Consider the following 23558-nt stretch of genomic DNA (forward strand, 5'->3'; position numbering starts at 1 on the left):
ATTCGTCAGGCCCAGTTGTACGAACTGTGGGCTTTTTCGATTGGCAGGCCCTTTCACATGCATGCATGTCACCGGAGGAGCCCAGCTGTTATGAGGCGTAGGCCTTGGAAGTTTTTTTTTAAAAAAAAACGGCCTTGGAAGTTCGAGCAACGCTTGCAGCTACAGCCGAAACTCGCTCAGCTCTCATCTTGCACTCTGCAGGCGCCGTGTTCATGTTCTTCTTATCTGAAAGATCACCAGCTGAAAGCAATCAAAACTTCACTAACACTGGCTGTTCTCCACAAGCACGAACCTTTTACTGTACGACACTACCGCAGCTGATCGTGTCGAGGCGACAAGGCCAGTAAGGTTTCGCGTAGTAGTGTTAAAGTCAGAATCCGTCATGAGTCATGACCGGCAGCGATGGACATAGGACACGGCGCACGTGCTCGTAGCTGACGGGCGAGAGACGAGGAGCCGAGGAGGCAGTGACACGTGGCGGCGGTTCGCAAAATGAGGAGGAGGTGGGGCCCGTGTGAGCTACGAATGAGGAAGTCCTTAACCGCCCCGGAGAATCCAAGACAGAATTTGCAGGCAACGAGAAATTAAAGAGAAGAAGAAAACAGGGGCCGCATCCACCGTCCATCTCTCGGCGCCGTAAAATTTCAGCTAGCCACCCAAATAGGCAGTTATTCTGCTAAATTGCTAATTGCCCAAGTTGCAATGCAGCCCTTGATATGCTCCGAAATCACGTCGCGGGTAGAGAGGAGCTTCGTTACGGAGAGGACTAATTTCGACTGCAACTGTGACTGAGTGACGTGTTTCACGTTGCCATCATCTATCCTATCAAAAGTGTTGCAACATACCTTAAAAACATGGATATTTACAGTGATCACACATAAACACACAAAAAAAAGATTTGACTATATACTGCAGATGGTTTCGACATCCTGAAGGAGTTTGAGTAGGGTTAAAACAAATTTAAGGGGTCGCTGTGCAAAACGCCACATGAAAAACGGCGGGAGAGAATGGCAGCAAATGGCGGTTAATTAGGAGCGAGTGGGGGGGGGGCGCCGCCTCCCTCCTTTTAAGGGGCGGTTACTGCCAGCCTGTGGTTAAGACCAGTAGACCACCACTAATCACTTTCGCCTGTTTACACTCGAGCCGCCGCCTCGTCCTCCTCCTCTTCCTCCCCTTGACTCTCTGTCTTGCCGATTGCCTTGGGCAGTTGAGCTCCAATCCACACGCAGCAGCGAGACACCAGCATCGGGTAGAGCGAGCGAGCAGAGAAATGGCGCTCAGCTTCCACCCGACAACCGCCCCGCTGTTCGGCCACCTCCCCGCCGCGGACATGAGCTTCCTCCAGGACCCCGAGGTCACCGACGCGCTGCTCGGCTTCGTCTACGACCCGCTCGACCCCGCCAACGCCGCGCTCGACGACCTCCTCAACCTCCCGCTCCATGACGACGACGACGCCGCATTCCTCGGGCCTCTCCATGACGACAGCGACGGCGAGGTCAAGCAGCATTGCGCCAAGAAGCAGCGCGCCTGCGGCGACGGCGCGTGGCGCGGCCTCGCGGACATCGACGCCACCGGCCAGCTGTGCAATAGCGGTGGCAACCAGCAGGTGCCGGCGCTGCCGGAGCTCCTGAACGAGTTCGTCCTGCCCCTGCCCCCGCCCTCGCCCCCGCCGCTGCCCCCGGCGGCGCAGCTTCCGGCGCCCGGCTCGTTCGTGCGCGCCGCGGAGGCGAAGAAGGCCGCGGGCAACGTGTCCCAGTCCCTGCAGAGCGCCGCGGCGAGGCAGCGCCGGAAGCGGATCAGCGAGAAGACGGCCGAGCTGTCGCGGCTGATCCCCGGCGGGCACAAGATGAACACCGCCGAGATGCTGGAGGCCGCCGCCCGCCACGTGAAGCTCCTGCAGGCCCAGGTCGGCATGCTCGCCCTCATGCGCACCGTCGGCTCAACCGAGGTAACGCAATCGATAACCGCCTCACCACATTGCATTTCTGAATATCGAAATTCTAGCTATAGATGTCTGAATTCGTTAAGCGCATTTACAAATTACACAGAGTCACCAATTCGTTTCCTTATTATCCTTGTCGCATGCGTGCAGAATGAAAAGATGCCATCCGTGGCGCAGGAGCAAATGCACAAGCTGCTGGTGCGCGGCGACGTGCAGGAGCGGCTGGCGGCGGAGGGCAAGTGCCTGGTGCCGAGGAAGCTGGTGGACGCCGTGGCCAAGGACAACTCCGTCATGTCCAACGCGCTGGTGAACAGAGAGCTCGGCTGGTTCGTGGCGTCACTGCCGGCAGGCCAGTAGGAGAAGACGGAGTCGGACCGGTCTTGTCAAGGCCGCCGCCTGCACCGGCGCGCACGCATGGCTGTCCCTTTTTGAGAACGCCGTGCCGAGCGCCGTTGCTGTTGTGTGTGTGTTCCTGACCACTGACCTGATCTGACCACGTCTGTCTATAGCTGATCCGTAGACTGATTAGGTGCTGGCGTCATGTTTAATTTTGGGCTATTTTAATTATGTTATTGTGTTCATGAACGCTGGTGTTTATGACGGCGCATTTACCTTTGATTAGTTTAAGTTGGGCTGCTAATTTGCAGGGCCCGGTTATGGATAGAGCATCATAGTAGCTGTTGAATTTGGTGACTTCTCGTTGCAGTTGCATCTTGTTATTTCTGTCAATCGAAAAAAGTTTTGCAAGGAAAAAAAGATCACGATGCATGTCCTGTGAATATCGATTGTGTTTCTTCTCCAGTTTAACTGAATGTATGGCTCAATGATTCACTGCCTTTTGCCCTTTACGAGTTGCAAGACCCCTTTTAGCAAGCGATTAACCTTCAAGTTCTGTACGGGTGCGGCACGGCACTGTGTACAAATCGCTTGGCTCCGACGATGGCAGGATGCCATGCAACCGCTCACACGACACGATCCTCGGCCATGCACGGCGTGACCGGGTCTCGCGCTAAGCCATCGCTGACTTTTCGTTTGGGAAACCTCCTAACTGGCCTGCCTGAGTGGTGGATCAATAGTTCAAAAGGGCTGAAATATTGGTAGGCCAAATTGGGCTGTTGGCTAAGCAACGGCCCAATCTACCGCCGCTGGGCCTGTTCGCACGGCCGAGCAATCCTTCACACGTGGCTTCCCATCCGTCCGTCCATCTCAGCCCACGCGAGCTAGGGTTTCGTCCGCGTCAACGACCGCCCTATATAAAAACACGCCGCAACGCATCCCTTCAATCTCGCCTGCCATTGTCCGTTCGTGCGGCTGCGTTTCCATGCTCATCTCGACTTCCTTCTTCGGTCGATTTCCTTTTCGTTTCGTTCTGCCTTTTCTTTTTCGTCATTTGATTTGTTGTGGCGAATCAGGATTTGTTTTGAGGTGATGATCCTTTCCCCAAATTATCGACTATGATTATACTGTGCGATTTTCGAGTTCTTCTCTTCGGAGAAGACTCTAAGCCAGATGTTCTGATCAAAACAATGCGTTTGCCTGCCTCTAGATGCTGTTTGAACTTGTTGAAGTTTAAGAAATTCTGATGGATATGAGGATCCTTTCCCCAGCTGATCGACTATGATTATACTGTGCGCAAATGTAATCCCTCCTCTGCGGAGGAGGATTCAAGCCAGAAATCTGATCCATCTAGCATTCTTAAATCTTGTTCCAGTAGGAACAATTCTCTTTCTTGAATCTGGTTTGTAACTCTTTTTTTTTCACTGGAATGTCTTTTTCCTGATTTGATACAGAATGGAAGTGAGGATCCTTTCCCCAGATGATCGACTATGATTATACTGTGCGCAATTGTGATGCCTTCTCTTCGGAGGAGGATTCCAAGCCAGAAATCTGATCCAAATATTTTTTGCATTTTGTTTCTTCTAGTGCCACATTTCCAAGGACATAAATTTCACTAAACGGTGATCCAAACTGCGTAATCTGACCTTAAAATTTAGGTAGACGTGATGATAATAAAGCAACCAAACAAAACAATCTGAGCTGTTTCAGAAGTACCCTAAAGTAAAAAGCAGGACGCTGTGCTCTCTACAAGCAGTGCCCTCGTAATCTTTAGGAACAAGCATGCTCATCGTTATTGGGTGAACCTTCGGACTCGTTCATGTGTTGGACGATCTTGTCCATTGTTCAGTAAATGATGGCACACTTATTTTCATTTTACTTTTTGAACACTTCAGATTCAGTGAAGAAGGTTGAACAAATTCAATTTTCTTTGTATTATGCTATCGAATCTGAAACGTAAACTACGTTGCAGTAATCACACAGGAGATGAACAAACCAGAGGAATTCCGCTGAGGTGTAGTCGTTGTAGGCCACGTTGTATGGAGTGCTGCTGGGCCCTGTTGGCAATTTAGCAACTGTATCCGTAGTCTCAAATGCAGGGAATTCAATAGGGAGGCTCTGTTAAGCGTGCATTCTCTTGGAGCTGGCCGACATGTATGGTTTGGCCAACATGTACGGTTAGATTGCTCACTTCGCAAGGCTGCTATGAAAAAGAGAGATGACACTTTCATCTGATGTGAGAGAAGTTTCATCCTCATGAGTCATGATACTCATCAGACATAGTTATCAATTTTTCAATCTTGATAATTGTGCATTGAGACTGACCTCAATCTTGGAGTTTCATATCACAATTTCTAAAAATGACATGTCATCAAAAGAGGTTTGAATAGATGAATGAAATAAGGTCTCCCAATGCTTCATTTGGAGGTTTTATAGGCAAGACATACCATTTAATTGCGAGACATGTAATTGGACGTGATGAAGTGAAATATGTAATTGGATGTGATGAAATGAATTGAAACTCTCTAGTCCCTAGGGTAATTGGACGTGATGAAGTGAAATATGTAATTGGATGTGATGAAATGAATTGAAACTCTCTAGTCCCTAATGCTAGTTTCATTAGATTTCATAGTCTTGGAAACAGTACATACAAAGTTTCATAATCAGCATAATTAGTATGTCATGTCATCAAAATTGTTGATGTGTTGATGAGAATGAAACTCTTATGAAACCCCACTAGAAATTGCCTTAGATGGAAAGGCTATGAAATGAGTAAATAAAAATCCCTATCTTCCCTCTTAAAAATATGTTGCATGTTCTTGAGCTCGCGATACCATTTTTTCCCAATGCATGTTGGTTTTAACACATTAAGTGTCACCATTTTCTCTAAGGAAAAAATTGAATACTACTCTACCTACGTTCCTTTTTTTACTGTATTTGTAATGGGATTATAGAAATTAAAAAAATGACAACTTGTTATATGAATGCTTAGTGAATAAAAGTTTTATATAAGTTCAATTATCTTTTAATGCGTTGATTAAAAAATATATACTGTAAAGATTTCTAAATTCTTAAAACATGTATTAAAAAACAAATGGATATTGCAGTTATGCATAACAAAATGGCAAATTTGCTCCATTGGTCTTCTTTCTCCTCCATCGTAATTCCTTCCTCCTCTCGGTTAGGCGGCTGACGAACTAGCAAAACAAAACATGGGCTTCCTCTTGGTGTGACGGAACCCAGTTGTAACAAGGACGTTGGGTACTTTGGGACATTTTCCATAAAGTAGCATACCAGTAAACTTGGAATAGAGACATTTTAAATTGAGATTCAAAAGAATAAGCGAAAGATCACATGTCCCTCCTAACATCTTACTCTCTCGTCTCTTCTCTTATTCAATCGATAGCTCACCTAATTACGTAGTCTCATGTTTTCGTCACATCTCGTTCCCTCGTCTCCTTCTCTCTTATATAGGATAGTTCACGTATTTGCATATCTTTTCTTAGACCGAGTCGATGTTTATCATCCACTCGTCTGGAGTCAGCTTGCTTTGTGGGTTTTGTCATGATCTACTTGCTCCCTAGGCTTCATTGCGAACTTGGGTTAAGCAGTAGTCATGACATCCCTCACCTCCTGTCTCCCCACCTCCAAAATCGACTTGCCCCCAAGCTAGTGCGTACGACGCTAGGTCCTCCCATGTAGTTAGAGCCACCAGCAAACCCAGCAATTGATTTGCACCTAGGTAGCCACAAACAAAGCTTCTTAAATGAAATTGGACATGTGCTTCAATAAGTTATATGGTTAGATCCCCGGTAGGAAGGAAGAAGGAAGAAGACGGATTTTTACTAGAATTCTCTTGTAATATTACTATAATTCATACAATGTAATCCTACTAGGACTCCTACCTTGTAACCGAATAGTAATTTCGCCCCTAGAGTATACAAAGGAGGGCAGGAGTTCCTAGATTAGTAAGCGAAGACCTCATAGAACCACAACAGAAGACCAAATCTTCAAGCCTAAACCAAGGTAAAACAACACCCAAGCGCAGAGCGCAATATACAACACCCAAACAGGACGTAGGGTATTACGCTACTCTGGCGGCCCAAACCTGTATAAATCTGTGTCTTGTATCCTCACTTTTACCTTCGAGTTCCAGATCCGGTGATCCCTCGCCAACCAATCTACTACCTCGGTAGGTTGCCGGGTACAAAACACCGACATCTGACGCGCCAGGTAGGAGTGATTGTCAAGATCATCGGACGAGCTTGAAGGACCTAATCATCAAACCATCAAGATCAATTGGCATAATTTTGCATCGTCAAGATCAAAGCTATCAAGTTCGGCGACTCTAGGCGCGCATGCACGTGTATCGAATCCGAGTAGAGCTGAAGACGGAATTAATTTCTACTAGAGTCGCCAACTAGCAATTCGAGTCCGTATCCCCTCATTCCAATTGCCATTACAAAAGTAATTAGCATTTTTGGCATTAACATAAATTTAGGACTAGTAATTAGTCCTCGCAGCTGTTCAGACGGAACCGTCTCAATTCGCCGAGTTCTTTTCCAAGTCGAAGTCGAGCGCTGACGCTCCCATCTAAAAAAAGGCCACGTCGGCCTAGTACTGCTATTGGGTGGATCAGGATCGTTGTTTGCTGCTCAGTGCTCACAGTTGGAAATTCTCAAGCGGAGGAATCCAACCACAATTCCCAAGGAGGAAAAGCATCTGCCGTCCCGAGGCAAATTAGGGGTGTTTGGGAGGAGGGGGCTAAATTTTAACCCCGTCACATCGAATGTTTGGACACTAATTAGAAGTATTAAATCTAAACTAACTACACAACTCCTAGGCTAAATCGCGAGATGAATCTATTAAGCCTAATTAGTCCATAATTTGACAATGTGGTGCTACAATAACCATTCGCTAATGATGAATTAATTAGGCTCAATAGATTCGTCTCGTGATTTAGCCTAGAGGTTCTGCTATTAGTTTTGTAATTAGCTCATATTTAATCCTCCTAATTAGCATCCGAACATCCGATATGATAGGACTAAAGTTTAGCTCCTGTCTCCCAAACACCCCTTAGCAAGCAACCGCACGGATGAAACGGAGGCTGCTCCTGGTGTTGGAAATTAATTCAGCAAAAATTGCTACGCTCCCGCAAAGAAGTACAGGAAAGACTTCAAGTGCTTCACGACTACAGCCCACATTCGGCCACATCAACTCGTCGACGACTACTTCGACAACTCATCGATGTGGCTACATCAACTCGCCAACGACTACTTCGACAACTCGTCTTACTAAAAAAACTAGTTGGGGGCAGACTTCACACCATCGACAACGGCTTCATCAACAACCGTCGCGGCTTCATCTACAATCGTCCATGAATCGAGCTAAGTCATTTTTTTAATTATTTTATATAATTTTTCCGGTTTGTTTTTCCACATGCAGGGCAACGCGGCGAGTACTTTTTTTTGGCACACCTCTTGCCGAAAATTACCCTCCAGAACTACACTTTGACAACTATTCTTGGAGCATGTTGACCGACCACCACGGGCTTGGTGCATCGAATTAGGAGGCTATGACCACGAGTTTGGTGCACTGAGTGCTGGAGGCTCACAACGGCTACACCCTAAGGAGGCATAAATCTTATGCGCGGCAACACGCGCTTTTTTCACCAAAAGGCAGAAAAGTCGCATCGACTACTTTACGTGTAATCGTGCAGTCTTTTTATCGCAATGTCGACTATTTATTTTTAATGTCTTCTCTTGCGATCACTGATCTACTCGAGTAGAACACACCTTAATTCGTGAAAGTTTCGGATCTTCTGTCATGACTAAGCACTACATTGTATTTTTTGAAGCGGTGTCATATTTTTGTATAGTGTTGTTTCTGTACAACGAAACGTTCCTCCATTTTTCAAATTTTAACTTCCAACCTTTAGAAATGTTATACCTTGTCATCACTATGGATTAATGGTAGCACGCCGAAGCGTCTAGTTAATAGAAATGGAGAGTTGGAGTCCCACTTTCTTTTTTTCGGATGACAATGCCATAGTTCGGATATGAAAGCTCATATCGACTATGCGATATGACCCATTAAAATTGTTTCATTTTGTGGTAGGTAGGTGGAGACACACAATGCTTGTGATTCTTTTAACACCTTAATGATTATATGTAATACTATGGCTAAGAAACCAAATAAGTAACCATTCTTAAAATACCAAGACGAATGTACAACCTTTACAAGACGAAATTCGGTCAGGGAATCAGGCCTTTTCTCGAGCGGTGGTTGTGCCACGTCTCCTGCAGATCCGCATTGTCCATTCACATGCCTCATTTAATTGAACAGGCGGAACAGGCCCCGTCAGTTAAGGGTTATCCAGAGCCTTCTTGAGAACTCCGCATCTCTCTCTGGCCCTGCAGGAGCAATGGTAATGCATTGCTCAGGACCAAAAAAGGCAGGCCGCGCTGACATTTTTACTTCCACCTGCTATCGTCGCTTACTCGCTTTCAATCCGAACCAGCACAAATGAAATCCTCATATAAACCTCACAAGCTACACGCATTACAGTGCAACATCCAATTAACAGGAGCAGTTCTACAACCAATCAAAACCGGGAAGAAAGAAATACATGTAAATCGATCACCGGCCGTGGAGGCCAAGCAAGTTGGAGTCTTGCTCTGTTAACAAATTGTATAACATATCTTCTTGCTATACTCTTCGGATGTTTTGCAAATGGTTGATTCTCAGTTGATCATAGTTTTGTTTTATATTGACAATTTATCCCTAAGCCCTGGAAAACCCTAAGGATTATTTGGCACTTAGCAAGCCTAGAGCTCATGTACAGATTTGTTGAATTCAGTTTATAGTTTCTTTAAATTAACACGTATAAATCAATAGAGGTGTATAATTGTTTTGGCATCTCCTAGACCCCTCTCTGATTAGCTTGTAAACCTTTATTTCCTTCGGTTGAGATCAATTCTGGTCCGTAAGTCCATTTTTGTAACTAAAATATATGAACATGAGTATGAGGAATTGATGACGAATCGGAGAAAACATTATAGAGATGACAAACCTGCCAACAGCAAGTTCTAGAAGGACTAAGTCTGTGCCGGAAGCACAGGGGGTCAATCTCTGCACTTGGCTTTGATCGTTATTGTTTGATACTATTTATATAAATCCACCCTAAGCTTTCCTCTTTAAAGCTTAAATTATGAAATATTTAACTTTTAAACAAATGTTCTGATAATAATAATATTTTTTTATGTCTTAAACATTTTTTTATGTCTTAAACATTGCATGTTCAGGCTGGAGCTTTGCGTAGGCCTCACAATGCAGGGATCAAAAGACAAAGCATGTAGGCCGTTCGGCAGCGCTACCGCTGGCTGCCGCTGCTGGCTTCTGCTGCAAGCGGCTGCAGCGCAGCTGCTAGCTGCTGCTTGTGGCTTTAGCTGATCAGCGGCAGGAGAAGCTGCTGCCCAACGCTGCTAGCTGCTGTTTAGGATTTTTCGACCTGTTTTCCTAACGGATACGCTACTACATTTCAAATTTAAATTTGTAACGGTAAAAGGATGTACAACATTCAAATTTTATCACGCAAACTTAACCAACATCCAAATTTTGTCACGCTCGTAAAGAAATCGGCTGGTTTGCTCCGACGCCGCGCCTCTGTTTCAGTGTTACACTATCGCACCTTTTTTTAAGAATAAAAAAAGAAAAAACGGAGACGGATGCCCGCGAGCAAACCCAATTGGACGACGTTCCAGCGGCCATAATCGCACAACTAAGGCCCAGAAGCTTCCAGAGGCCCCAGCTCAGCCCAAACCCAAGCCCCCAAATCCAAAGCGACCGATCTCGCCCGACCACACGCCGCACCAAACCAGCAGCGCCCATCCATCGACGGAACGACCTCGCCGGCGAGAGAGAGGGGAAGAAAGTGACAGATGGAGGCGGCGGCGGCAGCGGCCGGCGTGCAGCTCGGCTCCTCGAAGCCCCAGATCGCCACGCAGGCGGAGATGGCGGAGGCCCGGGTGCCGCTCGCCTACCGCGACCAGTGCGCGCACCTCCTCATCCCGCTCAACAAGTGCCGCGTCGCCGAGTTCTACCTCCCCTGGAAGTGCGAGCCCGAGCGCCACGCCTACGAGAAGTGCCAGTACGAGCTCGTCATGGAGCGGATGCTCCAGATGCAGAAGATCCGCGAGGCGCAGGAGGCCAAGGTCAAGGGCGGCGCCTCCATTGGCCTCATCCCGGCCACCGCCAAGCTCGCCTGATCCGGCCCCGGTCCGATCCGGTTGATTTAGGTGAGCTCCGATCCCGTCACGACGTTTCGAATTTGTTCTGGATTTAGCTCGGCTGTTCTGATTGAGTTCGTCATTTGGACGTCAACGCCACATTTTGTCTTAGATCCTTAGTTGGAATTTTAATTGCGTGAGTGACGAATCATGCACCCTTTTGTCAGGGGAAGCAACATTGAACGAGTAATTAGTCATTTTTTGCGTGGACACTGGGTTAATTTGTGGACAGTCGATAGTAAGCTGCTCGATGAATAGATAGTGTTTGTAGAAATGTGACTCTGATTCAAGAGAGCATGATGCAAGCTTGATATGAATATTAAGAATCTGTGACGTGAAAAACAAGCAGCTGGTATACATGGGCATCTCAGATCACTCCTGATGTCATTGCCTTGCTGCTCAGTGCTTACTGCAGTTCCAAAGTTTATGCTGTAAATCCGTAGGTTCCTATATTTCCAATTGTGATGTCCATGAACCATGAGTACAAAATAGTTCCAAAATGTGCAGAGACCAATCTAGCTGGCAGGTGACTTAATGGGAATTCATGATGTCTACCCTGCGACCTGAATTTTTAGGGCTTCAAAACAACCTGGAATTTGTTAATAATCTGTTTGATTATATTGGAATGAGAACACACATTCTGGCTTACAGCTCCTTCAGTTGTTCGAAGGAAAAGCAGTTTATCAAGGCCTGGATTTTGGTTTATAGAACTGATTTTAAGCGTGCAATTTACTGACCCAGCAGGTTAATTTAGCTGCATGGGCGTGCAAGCACATATTTGCAGTAAACCACCAAATTTAATCAAAATCTGTATGATAAATATCTCATTTGAGCTTATCTATGCCAATAGGCAGAATATTTTCTAGGCTATATCTACGGCTACAGATCGCTGCAGACCATATTGAAGTCGTTGCCCAGTTTCCGTTTAATTATGGAGTTACCACTTCATAATCATAATGTCCTTTTGTAACCCTAGCACCACTAAGCACCTTGGGCAGCTCTCTCCAGAATGTTACGTCTTTTGGGTAGGTGGGGGGGTAAGCCTATGGTTTCCAGCCCTGTTCTTTCAATTCAATCAGGTTAAAAGCAACAGAGCATCTGTCTGTATGAAAAATGCCTTAAGTTTTGCTGGTTCTATTGAGTTCATTTTTCTTAGCAGGAAAATGCAATCTTTTTGCTTAAAACTGAGCAAGCTGTGTAATACTGAATTTTCTGTGAGCCTCAACAAGCCCACATATGATCCTACTATACAATATACCACACCCCCTATTCCTATATGAGTAAGTAAATCAATTAGATGTATTCTACATGTTCCATTTGGCCCTGTTAGTCTGTTGGGCTTGCCTTGACTATCGACACCTATCCCTCTAGTAGTAAGCTGGGGAAACCCTCAAAGGCAGTGAAAATAGCAACCTTGTAGCGGAAATTGAGCTTTCACTCTAAATTTGTTAGCATTGTATCTCATTCACAGATACTTCCATTAAAAAGGCTAACAAGCATAAGGTACTAAGGATTGTAACCAACAACCACTGGTTCAACTTGTAGTTACAAGCGTAATGTGGTTGCTGGTAGATTTTTATTTTCATTTCAACACATAACTCATTATTAGTTCTATTTCTTTTACTATTTAGCTTTCCTTGTGTTGCTTGTGGCTGTAGACAAGTTCATTCAGTGTAATGTTAGTAACTTGTCTGATCAACTTTGGCAATTGTTATGAAAACCAGGCAATAGAGACTGCAAGTATGTGAACAATAGCTGCTGTCAGTCTGCAGTTTTACTCCATGCACTTCTAATACATGGTAGGTTGGAACATAGAGGATGTGATATTTAAGGAATCTTTTGGGTCTGATCTGGATCATATGGTCACAAACTCTCCACTGTAAAGCATGTCTTGTTAGCTTTTCTGCAGTCTTGTCTGATAATTCTGTTTGTAGCCTGTGACAACCGACAACATGAAACAAACGACATAATAAATATGGCAGTAGTGCAACTAGTCCCTTTTGGCTGGTCGATGTTCCTTTGTTTTGTTAATATTAGCTTGGAGGGACTCCCTACACTTACTGCTTATGAAGTTCATCTTCAGAGTTATGCATTATGACCCCCCTGAGTGACTCTTTTGGTGGCAAGTAGCATATTTTTCAAAGCTGCCATTGGATGGTGAAACCATCACACACCTTTAGGTTGTTCATGCATCTCAGTCTGAGTGAGAAATAATGGTGTTGCGGTACATCTTAGCTGGAGCTCAATCTCTTGTTTTTGAGCTACAAGTTGAGCAGGCATAGAGGTTTATTTTAATTTTGGAAACTGAAACCATAGTCTTCATGGCTTTGATGATATGGACCCTTTATTTCGTTTGTCTCCCATGTGAATGCATCACTATGACCTTTGACGCCTTGCCCATAGGGCCATGTCAGATGATTAAGTCTGGGAGCAAAAATATTCATCCCATCATCCCATTAGGTGGTTCAGATGGTTTTATTCTATGCATTATTATTATTTCTTTTGGCCTGAAGCAGCGACCGAACATAACACTGTTTTACTATGTTTCCTCTGGGACAATTTTGCTCTGTACTGTTTGTTCCCCTGGCGGCAGTGCCTGTCTGGAAACTCATGTTGATTCTACTTTTCTGTAGCACATGCTTACTGTTCAGTCCTATTGACCAGTTATATTCATTTTGGATGCGCAGGTCTGCTGGTTATCACAGCTTGCAGAGGCATTGTGCAAGGATCCTGAATGTTTGTTGTATGAACAAGCATCTGTTGAATTTGGCATAAAGTTAACTGTTGTCTTCTTCCCTTCCCCCTTCTCTCCTTGATAGCCATCTTCAAGTTTCGATTTGATGGAATAAGGAAACCTGCCGTCTTATTACACTTGCTGACTGAATGACTCCTTGAAGTTTTGAATGCAATTCGTGGACCCTGCATATGTAGACAGGCCTCTTTTGTGCCGTAGTTCATGTTATAACAGACGTTATAGCTGTGCAGCAATTTTGTGTTACGAATCATCATCGTGCCATGTTGTTGCATCGTTATATTTCTCCGGTTATCCCCATGTTAGCATAGCTCTGAGCCTCTGACAGCAGAGCTGCTCTGTTAAATGTTAATTAAGGTCACGTTGTACCTATTGATCGTCTGGGTTATAGACCAAATTTCCGCCAACGTATATAACCGCCAACCTGACTACATTTGTTGTCCGCAGTCACGGTTCATACGATGTGTTCGTCTGATGTTTTCGTATGCTTGACTGACCCATATGGCTCAGACAAAGGGACCGTGCTCGCCTGTTTTGAGGAGCATCTCTGACATTGTGGATCTCAATCAAGGGACCCGACAGAAACAGATTCCAGCTCCTCAAACGGTCTTTCAGTACCATATACGTAAGATGCCATGCGGCGAATCTGGAGGTCGAAGTTTAACATTGGATCCCTTGGATCTCAACTGTGTTTACACCCACAAGTTGGAATACCTTTGGCTTACAGGGTTTTCGTACGTGCGTCGCTGTTCGGTCTATCATATCGACCCGATCCTGTCCACCCGGAGGCGTCGGCGCCGGTGATTGGCAAAAGGTGATGGACTGTACGAGGCTACGAGAGCCCAAACGGCGCCGGCGCCGGCGGTGGAAGAGCCGGGCGCCGCAGCGCAGCAATGACGACGACGCGCTGCCCGTGGCGGGGAGGCAGGGCTCGCACAGGCGAGAGGGGGAGGGTACGTCGCCAAAGATTTCGGCCGGGGTCCGTGCACCGCGGCAGGGGGGCGCGGCGTGCCGAGCGCCGCTGCGCCCGCATGTGCAATCGTGCATGGCATGCATGCACGCGGCTCGGGCTCCTCTTTTTCCTCCTTGCTCCGGGTGGCTGGTTATGCTAGTAGCGAGGCAGAAGCAGAAGCAGTGCAGGCACCAGGCAGCGACGTGTGTAGCCGTGTAGCACGGCCTCGCTAGTCGTAGCGTGGCCAGGGCAGAGTGGAATGATGATGATGATGATGGGCACCGCAAAAAAACAGAGAGATCCTCTCCGGCTCCTTGACTAGTTGCTTCTACTGTTTGATTCCAGCAGGGGCTCATCAGGCAGGCGCGCTCTATTCCGGCCTACTCATCGGGCAGGTCTCGTGGCGGTCCACGGCGAAGTTGGGGGAGACAGAATCATGGTCGTGGGGGCAGCCGGCCAGGGGCACGGCATGGCAGGGGGCTTAGTTTAGCTCGCCGGAAGAAGCAGGCCGCGCGTTAAAATCCATCTTCCTCTCCGCTCGGCTCGGCTCGGCTCGGGCTCCGGCCTCCGCGCCACCCGTGCAATGATGCCCCTTCCTTCCTGCCGGTCACCTTGCTGCTCCCACTGCTGCTGTGCTGTGCTAAGTCTCTCTCAGCTCATCTTCTCGATCATTCCTGCGCTCTACCTGCACACACACTTTCCGTTTGTCAAAATGCTCTCTTTACTGGTACTACTTTACATGACCATCCAATGCAAAGATAATGGCTTTTGGATCCAACTAACTTTGACCGCTCCTCTCCTTCTCTCTCTCTCTCTCTCTCTCTCTCTCTCTCTTGTAACGATAGCGACTAGTAGTAAGGACTGATGGTCAACGTCCATGATTGGGGCAGAGACAAGGAAAACATTCGATCATCATCCACAGATCCACTATTAATTTTTATGCACGAATGATCCCTGTGTTCTTCCTTTTACCAATGCATGAAAATTTCCAAGTGCGCTACTGCTTGATTTGGTCTCTACTCTCGCTCGCTGCAACGTACGTGAATGGAAACAAATAAAAGGCACGTAGCGCAGTAGTTAGTTTTCGTGACGGTACACCATGCCACTGCGCTGCAGCGCCCGTTAATCGGCATGCATATGCCGATCGATCTGCTGGCCTGGTCCAGCACGAGAGGAGAGGAGAGATGACAGGCAGAGGCTCATCTCATCCCATCCCATCTTCTTGTGTTCCAAACGCGGATACACACGCGGAGGCACAGCACAGGCAGAGACAGCAGCGGGGGGAGGGGGGAACAGGGCAGCACTACACAAGGAAGGCATGCAGCGCAGCGAGCTCAAGTGCCCAGCAGACCAGCAGGGACATCATTGCATGCAAGGCAAAAACAAGCGGATCATACGGCTCATCATGCCCGCCCAGCCCGGGGCCCCAGATTCTTTATGCCCTTGCCCTGCCATGCTCGTGCGCGCATCCACATCTTGTCAACTCTCTCCTTTTTCTGCACTAACGTGTCCTCCGACGGTTTCTTTTCCTTTCACGAAATTGTGCCAAAAAGCTATTTTCTTCCAAATGCCACCCCCCCCCCCCCCACGCCACCAAAAAAAAACACTAGTTCGGTTGCAAAAATCTATCAAGTTCGCCCATGTTTAACCGAAGCAACCTATGGTCACATATACAAAGCCATTATAGACCAAACCAGGTGAATCAAGCTTGTCTAGACTTATTCATCATGTTACATTGAATTGTCGTGTGCAAACATTGAAACTCAGTGTGACGACTTTAGGCTCTCACCAGTAATTCCTTTTGTGGAATCTCCAAAAATTGTTAAGATTATAGTCATAAAAGTATATCATCTATGAAAACATGTTGAATTGCTTAAGCATGTGCGACGACTTGGATTTTTTTTTACAAAACAATTGAGTAGAGGATATCATTTGCAACAAATGACTATGGAGCAAACGTCAAACTTCAAGTGACTTATGGGGTGATTTTTGCAAATTTTCCTAAGTTTCAAAGTAAGGAAGAATGGCCATGACTATACCTCCAAGGATAAAGAGGTAATCGAGGACGTTGTCATTGCTGGCACTAGAAAAAAACAATGCAACTTTCGCTCGACGCTCCCGAGTCTCGAACCATAAATTTCTCTCGACGCTCTCGAACCATAAGTTTTCTACAACCTCTGTTTATCATTATCGCACCTACATGCTGTAATGCCATTGGCATCATTTCCCCGCACACGATGTGCCCATGCATGGAGCCACCACCAAACCATATAACCCCTCATGGACAAGGACGTAACCAGCATGGGAACAGAGGGGGCTCAAGGTCCCCTCAAGCCTATGAGGAGAATAGGAGGAGGAAGGGAAAGAGGATACATATGTACCTAGTTTTGTGGTGTGTATAATAATGTACTGTTAGGTGGAGTCTGGCAACTGGGTTAAGAGAGGTGGGAAAGGGAACTAATGAGTGTGTTATGCTTTCCCTATGTCTGGATTATGGGTATGGGAAACGACCATGGCTTGGGATAGGAATATGATGAATTCATATCACACCTTTCCTATACCACCAAGTAGGCTGGGGTTATAATGGGGGAGATGGGTTATGAATTGTAAAATTACTAAATTACTCTTTATAAGTAAAGAGAGCTTTCACACATACTATACACATTTTAGTTAATTGTCCTTTTATTTCCCTAACCCATACTAATGTTATCGAATAAGGGAATGGGAAAAAATGTTCACTTCCCAATCCAAAACCCACACCTCGTAACCCAAGATAATTTCCCTTTCCCCGTTCTAACTCACATCCAAACGCCACCTTAATAAATTATTGAACTGCAAGCTATGTTATAATATGCAATTCTATTTTTAGTGATGAAATATAGATATTCTGTAGCTTATTCAATTTTGTTCAAACATTTTTGTGCAAGACGGAATTTCGTGACTTCAGTTGGTTGAAAAAAATAATAAAAAAACAAAACTGAAAATCGTGTCTGAAGAACGACGAGAGAGGAGGGGGGTGACTGGTGAGCTCAACTTCAACAGTTCAACGTACGGTGGGGCGAGGCGCCAGCCTCTGAGGCGTTGCAAATGGGGCTGCGATTTGACCGGCGCATGCCATGGATGAGCACAGAAAAAGATAGATCGGTATCCATCTTGCCTGTCGGATCGACCGGCCGGCCGCTCTCGCATTCGCATGCATGTCGTACTACGTGCATGCATATTGCATCGGGGAGACGGGGACCCTCCTCAGCTTCTTCAAGTGCTTATTTGAAAGGTTTACGCGCCTTTAACCTGTGATTGTTCCTTTGCCATCTGTTCTCCTGCGTCCTCCTGCCACGACGTGATCAGAAAAATAAATTCCTTCTGAAACCTACGTGATTGATCAGTCGGATCCTTCTCCTTGGACCTGCATGCTTAATGATCGATCTGCCTTCTGCCAATCTGAATTTCTGATCCAGGGTTAATGTACACGCTCGCTCGCTAGCTTTATGTACCAGGGATTCGGTCAGAGATCGCCGAGAACTGTATCTGAAAGAATTATTACGCATCAAGAATTTACACAAACCAATCAATCAATGTGTGCGTGCAGGCCTTTTATATGGGGGTTAAGGTGATACGGCTAGTCACCTCCTGATCTCCCATCAACCGTCATCATGCTGCTCTTGATACTACCATCATGTGACAATTTTGCCTCAAGAAAACATCTTTAATTATGCATACGGTTTGTAGCCTTTTGGTGTTCCCGAGACAAAAAAGAGAAATCTGCGATTAGCTTTTCCTTGCATCATAGAGACTAAAGCTCCTTTCCGATCTAAATTCAAAGCCCAAATCCATGAAGCCACGAACTGAACAGTCTCCCACAATCACCTTTATTCTTCAGGGAGAGCGTACAGGGAGCTAGCAAGCTACACGCAGTAGGAATTTCCACAGCCATGCCCATGCAATGCACACACGACGACGCACTCAAACTCATATCTCGTACACATGTGCATATGAGACGGCCGGCGCACAGGATCGAGCTTTTCTTGGCTGTTTTGATTGGACACATGCTTTATATCCTGTTGTTGCTCAACTTCTATACAGAATTTGCAAGCCAGCCATAGTCTGTAGCTCACTATTTTGATTTTGTTTTTCTGATCCAGTAAGCCGTTTTGCTTGCATGCATGTTGCAGTCAGGTGTCATCATGCATGGTTTATCACTTTCAGTTGCTGGACTGAAACAGCTAGCAAATGCTAAGCAATGCAAGCTTGATTTGTTGAAGCTGAATGGAAACAATGGAGGACCAAGCGAAAACAGTGCACCGAAATGAATGGATTCAAGTTGCTGGTGTCTGCCAACAGGTAGCATAGATAGCGATGCAAGCAGAGAGGAGGGAGGAGGATGTGGAGGAGGAGGACAAGCCAGGTGCATGTCAGAGGCCATCCTGGCGGGAAGCTTGGCATGCTCTGCTGCTGGCTGTCTTCATCTCCGCTCGGGTCAACAGCTCTGCCCCAATCTCATAATTATCCCCTCCTACGGCAGGCATATGCTCTGACCGCATCTGAAACACCCCCTTTGTCTCCAACCTTTTGTCCCTTGCCCGCCGCTGCTCCTGCACTCCTCTTCTCTCCTCTCCCCTCTCTCTCCCCCTGCGATCTGCCCTACACAGCAAAATTTAACACTTCTCACTGCTCTACCACTCTCACTCTCTCTCTCTCTCTCCTCTCTCTAGTGGCTAATGTTAGAGAGGAGGCAGGTGTTGCCCTGCTAGAATATGAGCTTTCTAGCCTGGCTGATGGATGGTCATTCATGTGCACAAACATGCATGTGAAGTGGCTGGCTGTCTAACCAGATATATAGCTGTTGGTAGCCAGTTATTGCTGGTCGGCCGGTTTGGTGTTGTTGGAGCTAGCTGAGAGATGACCATGGTGAGGACGGTGGTCGGCCGGGAGAGGAGCGGCGGCGTCAGGCAGTACAACAGGTCCAAGGTGCCTCGCCTCAGATGGACTCCCGATCTGCACCACTGCTTCGTCCACGCCATCCACAAGCTCGGAGGCCAGGACAGTATGTGCATGCCTCTCCTGCTAGCTTGATCATCTTCTAGCTCCGATTTTCCTGTATCTTTCTTCCGGTATGGATTTTGGATGTGTTGCTCTCCGTCGTTTCTCATGCCACGAGCCCTGAACATGTGGTTGCAGAGGCTACGCCGAAGCGAGTTCTGCAGCTGATGGGAGTAGGAGGACTCACCATATCTCATGTCAAAAGCCACCTGCAGGTTCACTAGCGCTGGAGCCCCGCCCTTCTCTCTGGAATATGTTCTTCATTTCCTCCCCAACGTATATCTTCCTAATTTTTCTTTTATAAAGTTGCGCACTGATCGAATAAATCTTATTTCTGAATGTTGAAGCAGATGTACAGAAACATGAGAAATGATCTTGGAATGCAAGGTATATAACATATATACATCTATCTTTCCTTATGTTCCAAAACGAGTGTTGTTACATATTTGTATAGGTATCCTAGTTGCCTGCCCTAATTAGTTCAGGAACAGCTCTTCTTTCTTCCCAAAAACGTTAGGAGAACTGAAAAAGAAAGCATATACTTATCTTTTCTTCTCACCCCTGTAGCTTGTTGGGTCCTCCGGTACTGTGGAGCCTCTAAAAATAGCAAACTAGTTTTGTTTTTCTGAAGAAATAGCTAATGGTTTTATCCTTATACACAAATATTCTTTAAGAAAAAAAGCCCACGCACCAAGTAAAAATGCGCCTCAGCTAATGATAGTCTAGTATAATACCAAGACTCAAGGTAATTAAGGTAAAAAAAAGTTATTTCTTGATGAGTTACTAGCCATGAGAAAGAGAAAGAAAGGCTGTTTGGTTGGTCATGGAGAAGCATGTTCTTTCTTGCACTTCATGCATGTGTGCATGGATGGCACGATTCTCTACGGCTATCAATTCTTTTGTGTTTGCTTTGTGCACCTTCCAATGGAAGTAGTGATATGCTTTTTTATCCTCCATGCATACAGCTGCTGCATGCACACTCCATCAGCAGCGTCAGAGAACAAAACCTAAATACTAACCCCCGTTCCTCCTATTCTTTTGCCGATCCTGCGATCAGGGTCGATGCAGGTGCACCGGGCGGATCATCAGGAGCACATATACGGAAGCGGCGGCATGCACATAGAACTCTGCAATGGTATGCAGCAGCAGTGCGATCATGAGTGCGATGGGCCCTGCTGCATCTGCCGCCACTCGCCAAAGCCTAGAAAGGAGCCAATGCTACCGCTTCACCCCCAACTGAAAAGGTCACTGCCTTTTATTTTTTACTCATTTCCTTTTATTCTCTTTTTATGTTCATCAGTCACGTCAGGAGCTAGCCATTCGCGTCGTGAATAATGACAACGTTTTTAGACCCTCCTTTGCCACTCGCTTTCTTCAGTTTTTGCCTGAGGTAGCAGTAGTAGCATGGTCGTAGCCAATCGAATATTATTCCTTGGTGCACATCTTGGAATAATTTGTCTTTGACAAGAAAGACGCAGACAGTCTGAGCGACATGATGTTCGCGTTGCCTGTTATAGTAGTGCTGGTACTTTTTTTATGTATTTCAAGAAAGATCCTGTGGAATGTTTGTCTATAAATGACAGCGTGGTTGTTGGCCCGTTTCATATTATAGATTATTTAGTGGTACTAGTAGTCAACATCTACACCGGGCATGCATTCTACGGAGTACTGCAGATGCTTTTTTATTTTTTATTATTTTTTAGGGTTTAATAATCAGGGGTCAAACATTTAAAACTTTGACCATCAACAATTTTGAGATTTTATTTTGGAAGAAAAGAATACTTTCATAGTGCTATACATTTATTGGACACCATAAGTTGATGTTAAAATAAAACAGTAGCAAAAATTGCATCTTATATAGAAAAGCCATGAACATCAATTATATCATGCAGTGGTATTCCATTTCCCTAATGATTTTGCTTTGGAGAGAAAATGCGCTAAAGATATGCTTATATCGATAGGTTCAGTTTACACCTTCCGTCTCAAAACTTCAAAAAACATAAAGGTCAGTAAGCTTTTGCATGGTCTCAAAATTAAATCAAACACCGCGTTTGTACTAGCAGTAAACATGGTAAAAATACGACCAAGTGAAAATAGTGCTCCATATGAATCTATCAGGCAAACATAGGTGAAACTTGCTTCAAAAGAGAAATACACATTTCTCCCACACCCACTATATTGTTCCTTTTTTTATTTGAAGATCTACTATATTGTTGTTTTACTAGTACATTATGTTTCTTCCCCACACACGGCATGAACTAGCTAACCATGCGTGTCTGCATGCATGCAACCAAACAACAGGACGGAGCCGAGGCGTGAGCGGGAGGAGGAGGATTACGGGAGCGCGAGCCCCAAGAGCCTGCTGCGAGGCCCAGGAATATGTGAGAGCGACGGGTCATGGTGCCGCGCCCTCGCAGCAGCAGCAGCAGCAGGTGGCTACAACTACATGCGCGTCATGCAAGCGGCCATGGGCATGGCTGCTCCTCTTCCTCCTCACGCGGAGCCGGAGGTGGAGCCCCGGGGCGGCGCGGGAATAAAGCGGCAGCAGCAGCAGCGGCCCGCCGCAGCAGACGGCGAACACGCCGCCCCTCCTCCTCCCCCCAGCGACAGCAAGCTCTTCACATTCTTGGGCTTCGTGGTGGCGCCGGGCCCTCCCCAACCCGCCTGCTGCAGCAGCAGCCGTGACCACCCTTTTGAGGTATGCACTGCACACCACTGCACTGTCTCCTCTCGATCGGCTAGGGATCGATCGATCCATCGGATCCATCTCATCTCGCTGGGGGAGAGAAGAAGGAAAGCGAGTGATCAGGGGCACGGCAGGGGGACAAAGCGCATGGATGGACGGATCGTCTCAGGCTCTCAGCCCCAGCGCACTGCTCGGCTCGGCCCCCCGCTGTCCTGTTGCTCTGCGCCCCGCGCAGCAGTGCGAACTGCGAAGGGAGAGGGAGGGGACGCATCGCATCGCATGGTCGCATGCAGCACCCTGTCTGTGGGACTGTGGGACTGTGGGTCGATGGATTCATACTCCTTTTTCTCTGCAGTGCCGTGTTTTTGTCCTCGCGTGGCCTAGCTCGCTACTGCAGCGCACGCGTGCTCCCTCTCTTCTCCCCGAGTTCCAGTAGACAGTAGTAGCACCAAAAAGGCGAAAGCTTTGAAGTGACCGCCTGACTGGCCTGAGAGTCAGTCAGGCATACTGCCTTTTCCTTTTGTGCACACTAGTTTACTTGCTAAGAAAAAAAAAAGTAAGATAGACCTACTAGTGGTATCATAAAACACTACACAAGAAAAATGCTGACGATACAAAACTGGACGTGACAAACTTAAACACAAATTTAAGTTCTCATCGTGATGACAATCCTAAGCTGCTTTAAATTTGTGGTAAGTACTTGGTTTACTCAATGTTAACGATCGAATGCATAAATGGTTTGCATGCAGATAGCCGGCAGGACCCCCACCCAGAGCGTCACCACCACGGCGAGCCGCTTGCAATGCAGCAGCCTGGGGACGCCAAGCCACAAGGCCGTCGAGCGCCGGGCCGCCTACAATCCGCCGCGGCCGTCTTCGGCGCACGGCTGCGGCGGCTGCTCTCTATCGCTGTCCCTAGCACTGGACGCTGGGAGCGGCGGGCAGTGCTGCACGTACAGCGGCGAGGAGGGCAGCCTGCTGTCGTCGACGACGTCAGCTACGTCGGGGAGCCGGATCAGCCTCGACCTGTCGCTGTCCACGTTACACCCGTCATCAAATTGATTGACCTGCGCTCTGCTTGTTGTGTAGTCTGGGCCTCGGCGGGCCTCTTGGTGTAGCGTTACTGCGATTTTCGACTGGTTGTCGTTGTAGCTTTCGGCCCATCCAGGCATCCAGCCCATATGTAATAGCAGCCAAGTTTCCGCTATAATATATGATGTGCATTAGGAAGAGCTAAAATAAGATCCTAATCACGAAACGATCTTGATCTGATCTAAAAATTGGCAAATCCTAATCTCGTGCAAAGTGGTAAGGCTAACAGATTTTTAGAATCCAAAAAAATAACAGATTTTTACGTAGGATTTTACGAGGCTAACGGATATTTAGAATTATTATAACAGATTTGTTACGTAGGATTTTTTCCCCTGCAATCACGCTCAAATTTGTGCGAACCGGTCAGAGTTGCCACGTGGAGCACCTATCTTTCCATTGCAGATTTTTCCTCATAGACGTTGTGACTTTTGTAAAATTTTCTAGCACGTACGGATATAAGCTCCCTTTTCC

At 46.6% G+C, this 23558-nt stretch overlaps 3 protein-coding genes across 3 annotated transcripts; all 3 read left to right on the forward strand.

Annotated features, from left to right (window-relative positions):
- The first annotated feature begins 1270 nt into the window (after nucleotides 1-1270).
- Nucleotides 1271-2299, forward strand: LOC101765829. Its single transcript, XM_014805847.1, has 2 exons — nucleotides 1271-1948; nucleotides 2093-2299. The coding sequence occupies exons 1-2, from the start codon at nucleotides 1271-1273 to the stop codon at nucleotides 2297-2299; spliced, it is 885 nt and encodes a 294-aa protein (XP_014661333.1).
- A 7791-nt stretch (nucleotides 2300-10090) lies between these two features.
- LOC101785383 (NADH dehydrogenase [ubiquinone] 1 beta subcomplex subunit 7) lies at nucleotides 10091-13528 on the forward strand. Its single transcript, XM_014805726.2, has 2 exons — nucleotides 10091-10575; nucleotides 13254-13528. Exon 1 carries the CDS (start codon nucleotides 10219-10221, stop codon nucleotides 10543-10545), a length of 327 nt encoding a protein of 108 aa, XP_014661212.1. The 5' UTR covers nucleotides 10091-10218; the 3' UTR covers nucleotides 10546-10575; nucleotides 13254-13528.
- A 5373-nt stretch (nucleotides 13529-18901) lies between these two features.
- LOC101766248 lies at nucleotides 18902-23223 on the forward strand. Its single transcript, XM_012842627.2, has 6 exons — nucleotides 18902-19314; nucleotides 19449-19525; nucleotides 19661-19697; nucleotides 20368-20554; nucleotides 21612-22008; nucleotides 22746-23223. Exons 1-6 carry the CDS (start codon nucleotides 19170-19172, stop codon nucleotides 23055-23057), a joined length of 1155 nt encoding a protein of 384 aa, XP_012698081.1. The 5' UTR covers nucleotides 18902-19169; the 3' UTR covers nucleotides 23058-23223.
- Nucleotides 23224-23558: the final 335 nt, after the last annotated feature.

This window comes from Setaria italica, chromosome IX (assembly GCF_000263155.2).
Source record: "Setaria italica strain Yugu1 chromosome IX, Setaria_italica_v2.0, whole genome shotgun sequence".
NCBI lineage: Eukaryota > Viridiplantae > Streptophyta > Magnoliopsida > Poales > Poaceae > Setaria > Setaria italica.

Coding starts and splice junctions, on each gene's coding strand:
- LOC101765829 (XM_014805847.1), top strand. CDS start 1,271: ATGGCGCTCAGCTTCCACCCGACAACCGCCCCGCTGTTCGGCCACCTC. Junction 1,949..2,092: donor GCACCGTCGGCTCAACCGAG/GTAACGCAATCG, acceptor GCATGCGTGCAG/AATGAAAAGATGCCATCCGT.
- LOC101766248 (XM_012842627.2), top strand. CDS start 19,170: ATGACCATGGTGAGGACGGTGGTCGGCCGGGAGAGGAGCGGCGGCGTC. Junction 19,315..19,448: donor CAAGCTCGGAGGCCAGGACA/GTATGTGCATGC, acceptor ATGTGGTTGCAG/AGGCTACGCCGAAGCGAGTT. Junction 22,009..22,745: donor GCCGTGACCACCCTTTTGAG/GTATGCACTGCA, acceptor GTTTGCATGCAG/ATAGCCGGCAGGACCCCCAC.
- LOC101785383 (XM_014805726.2), top strand. CDS start 10,219: ATGGAGGCGGCGGCGGCAGCGGCCGGCGTGCAGCTCGGCTCCTCGAAG.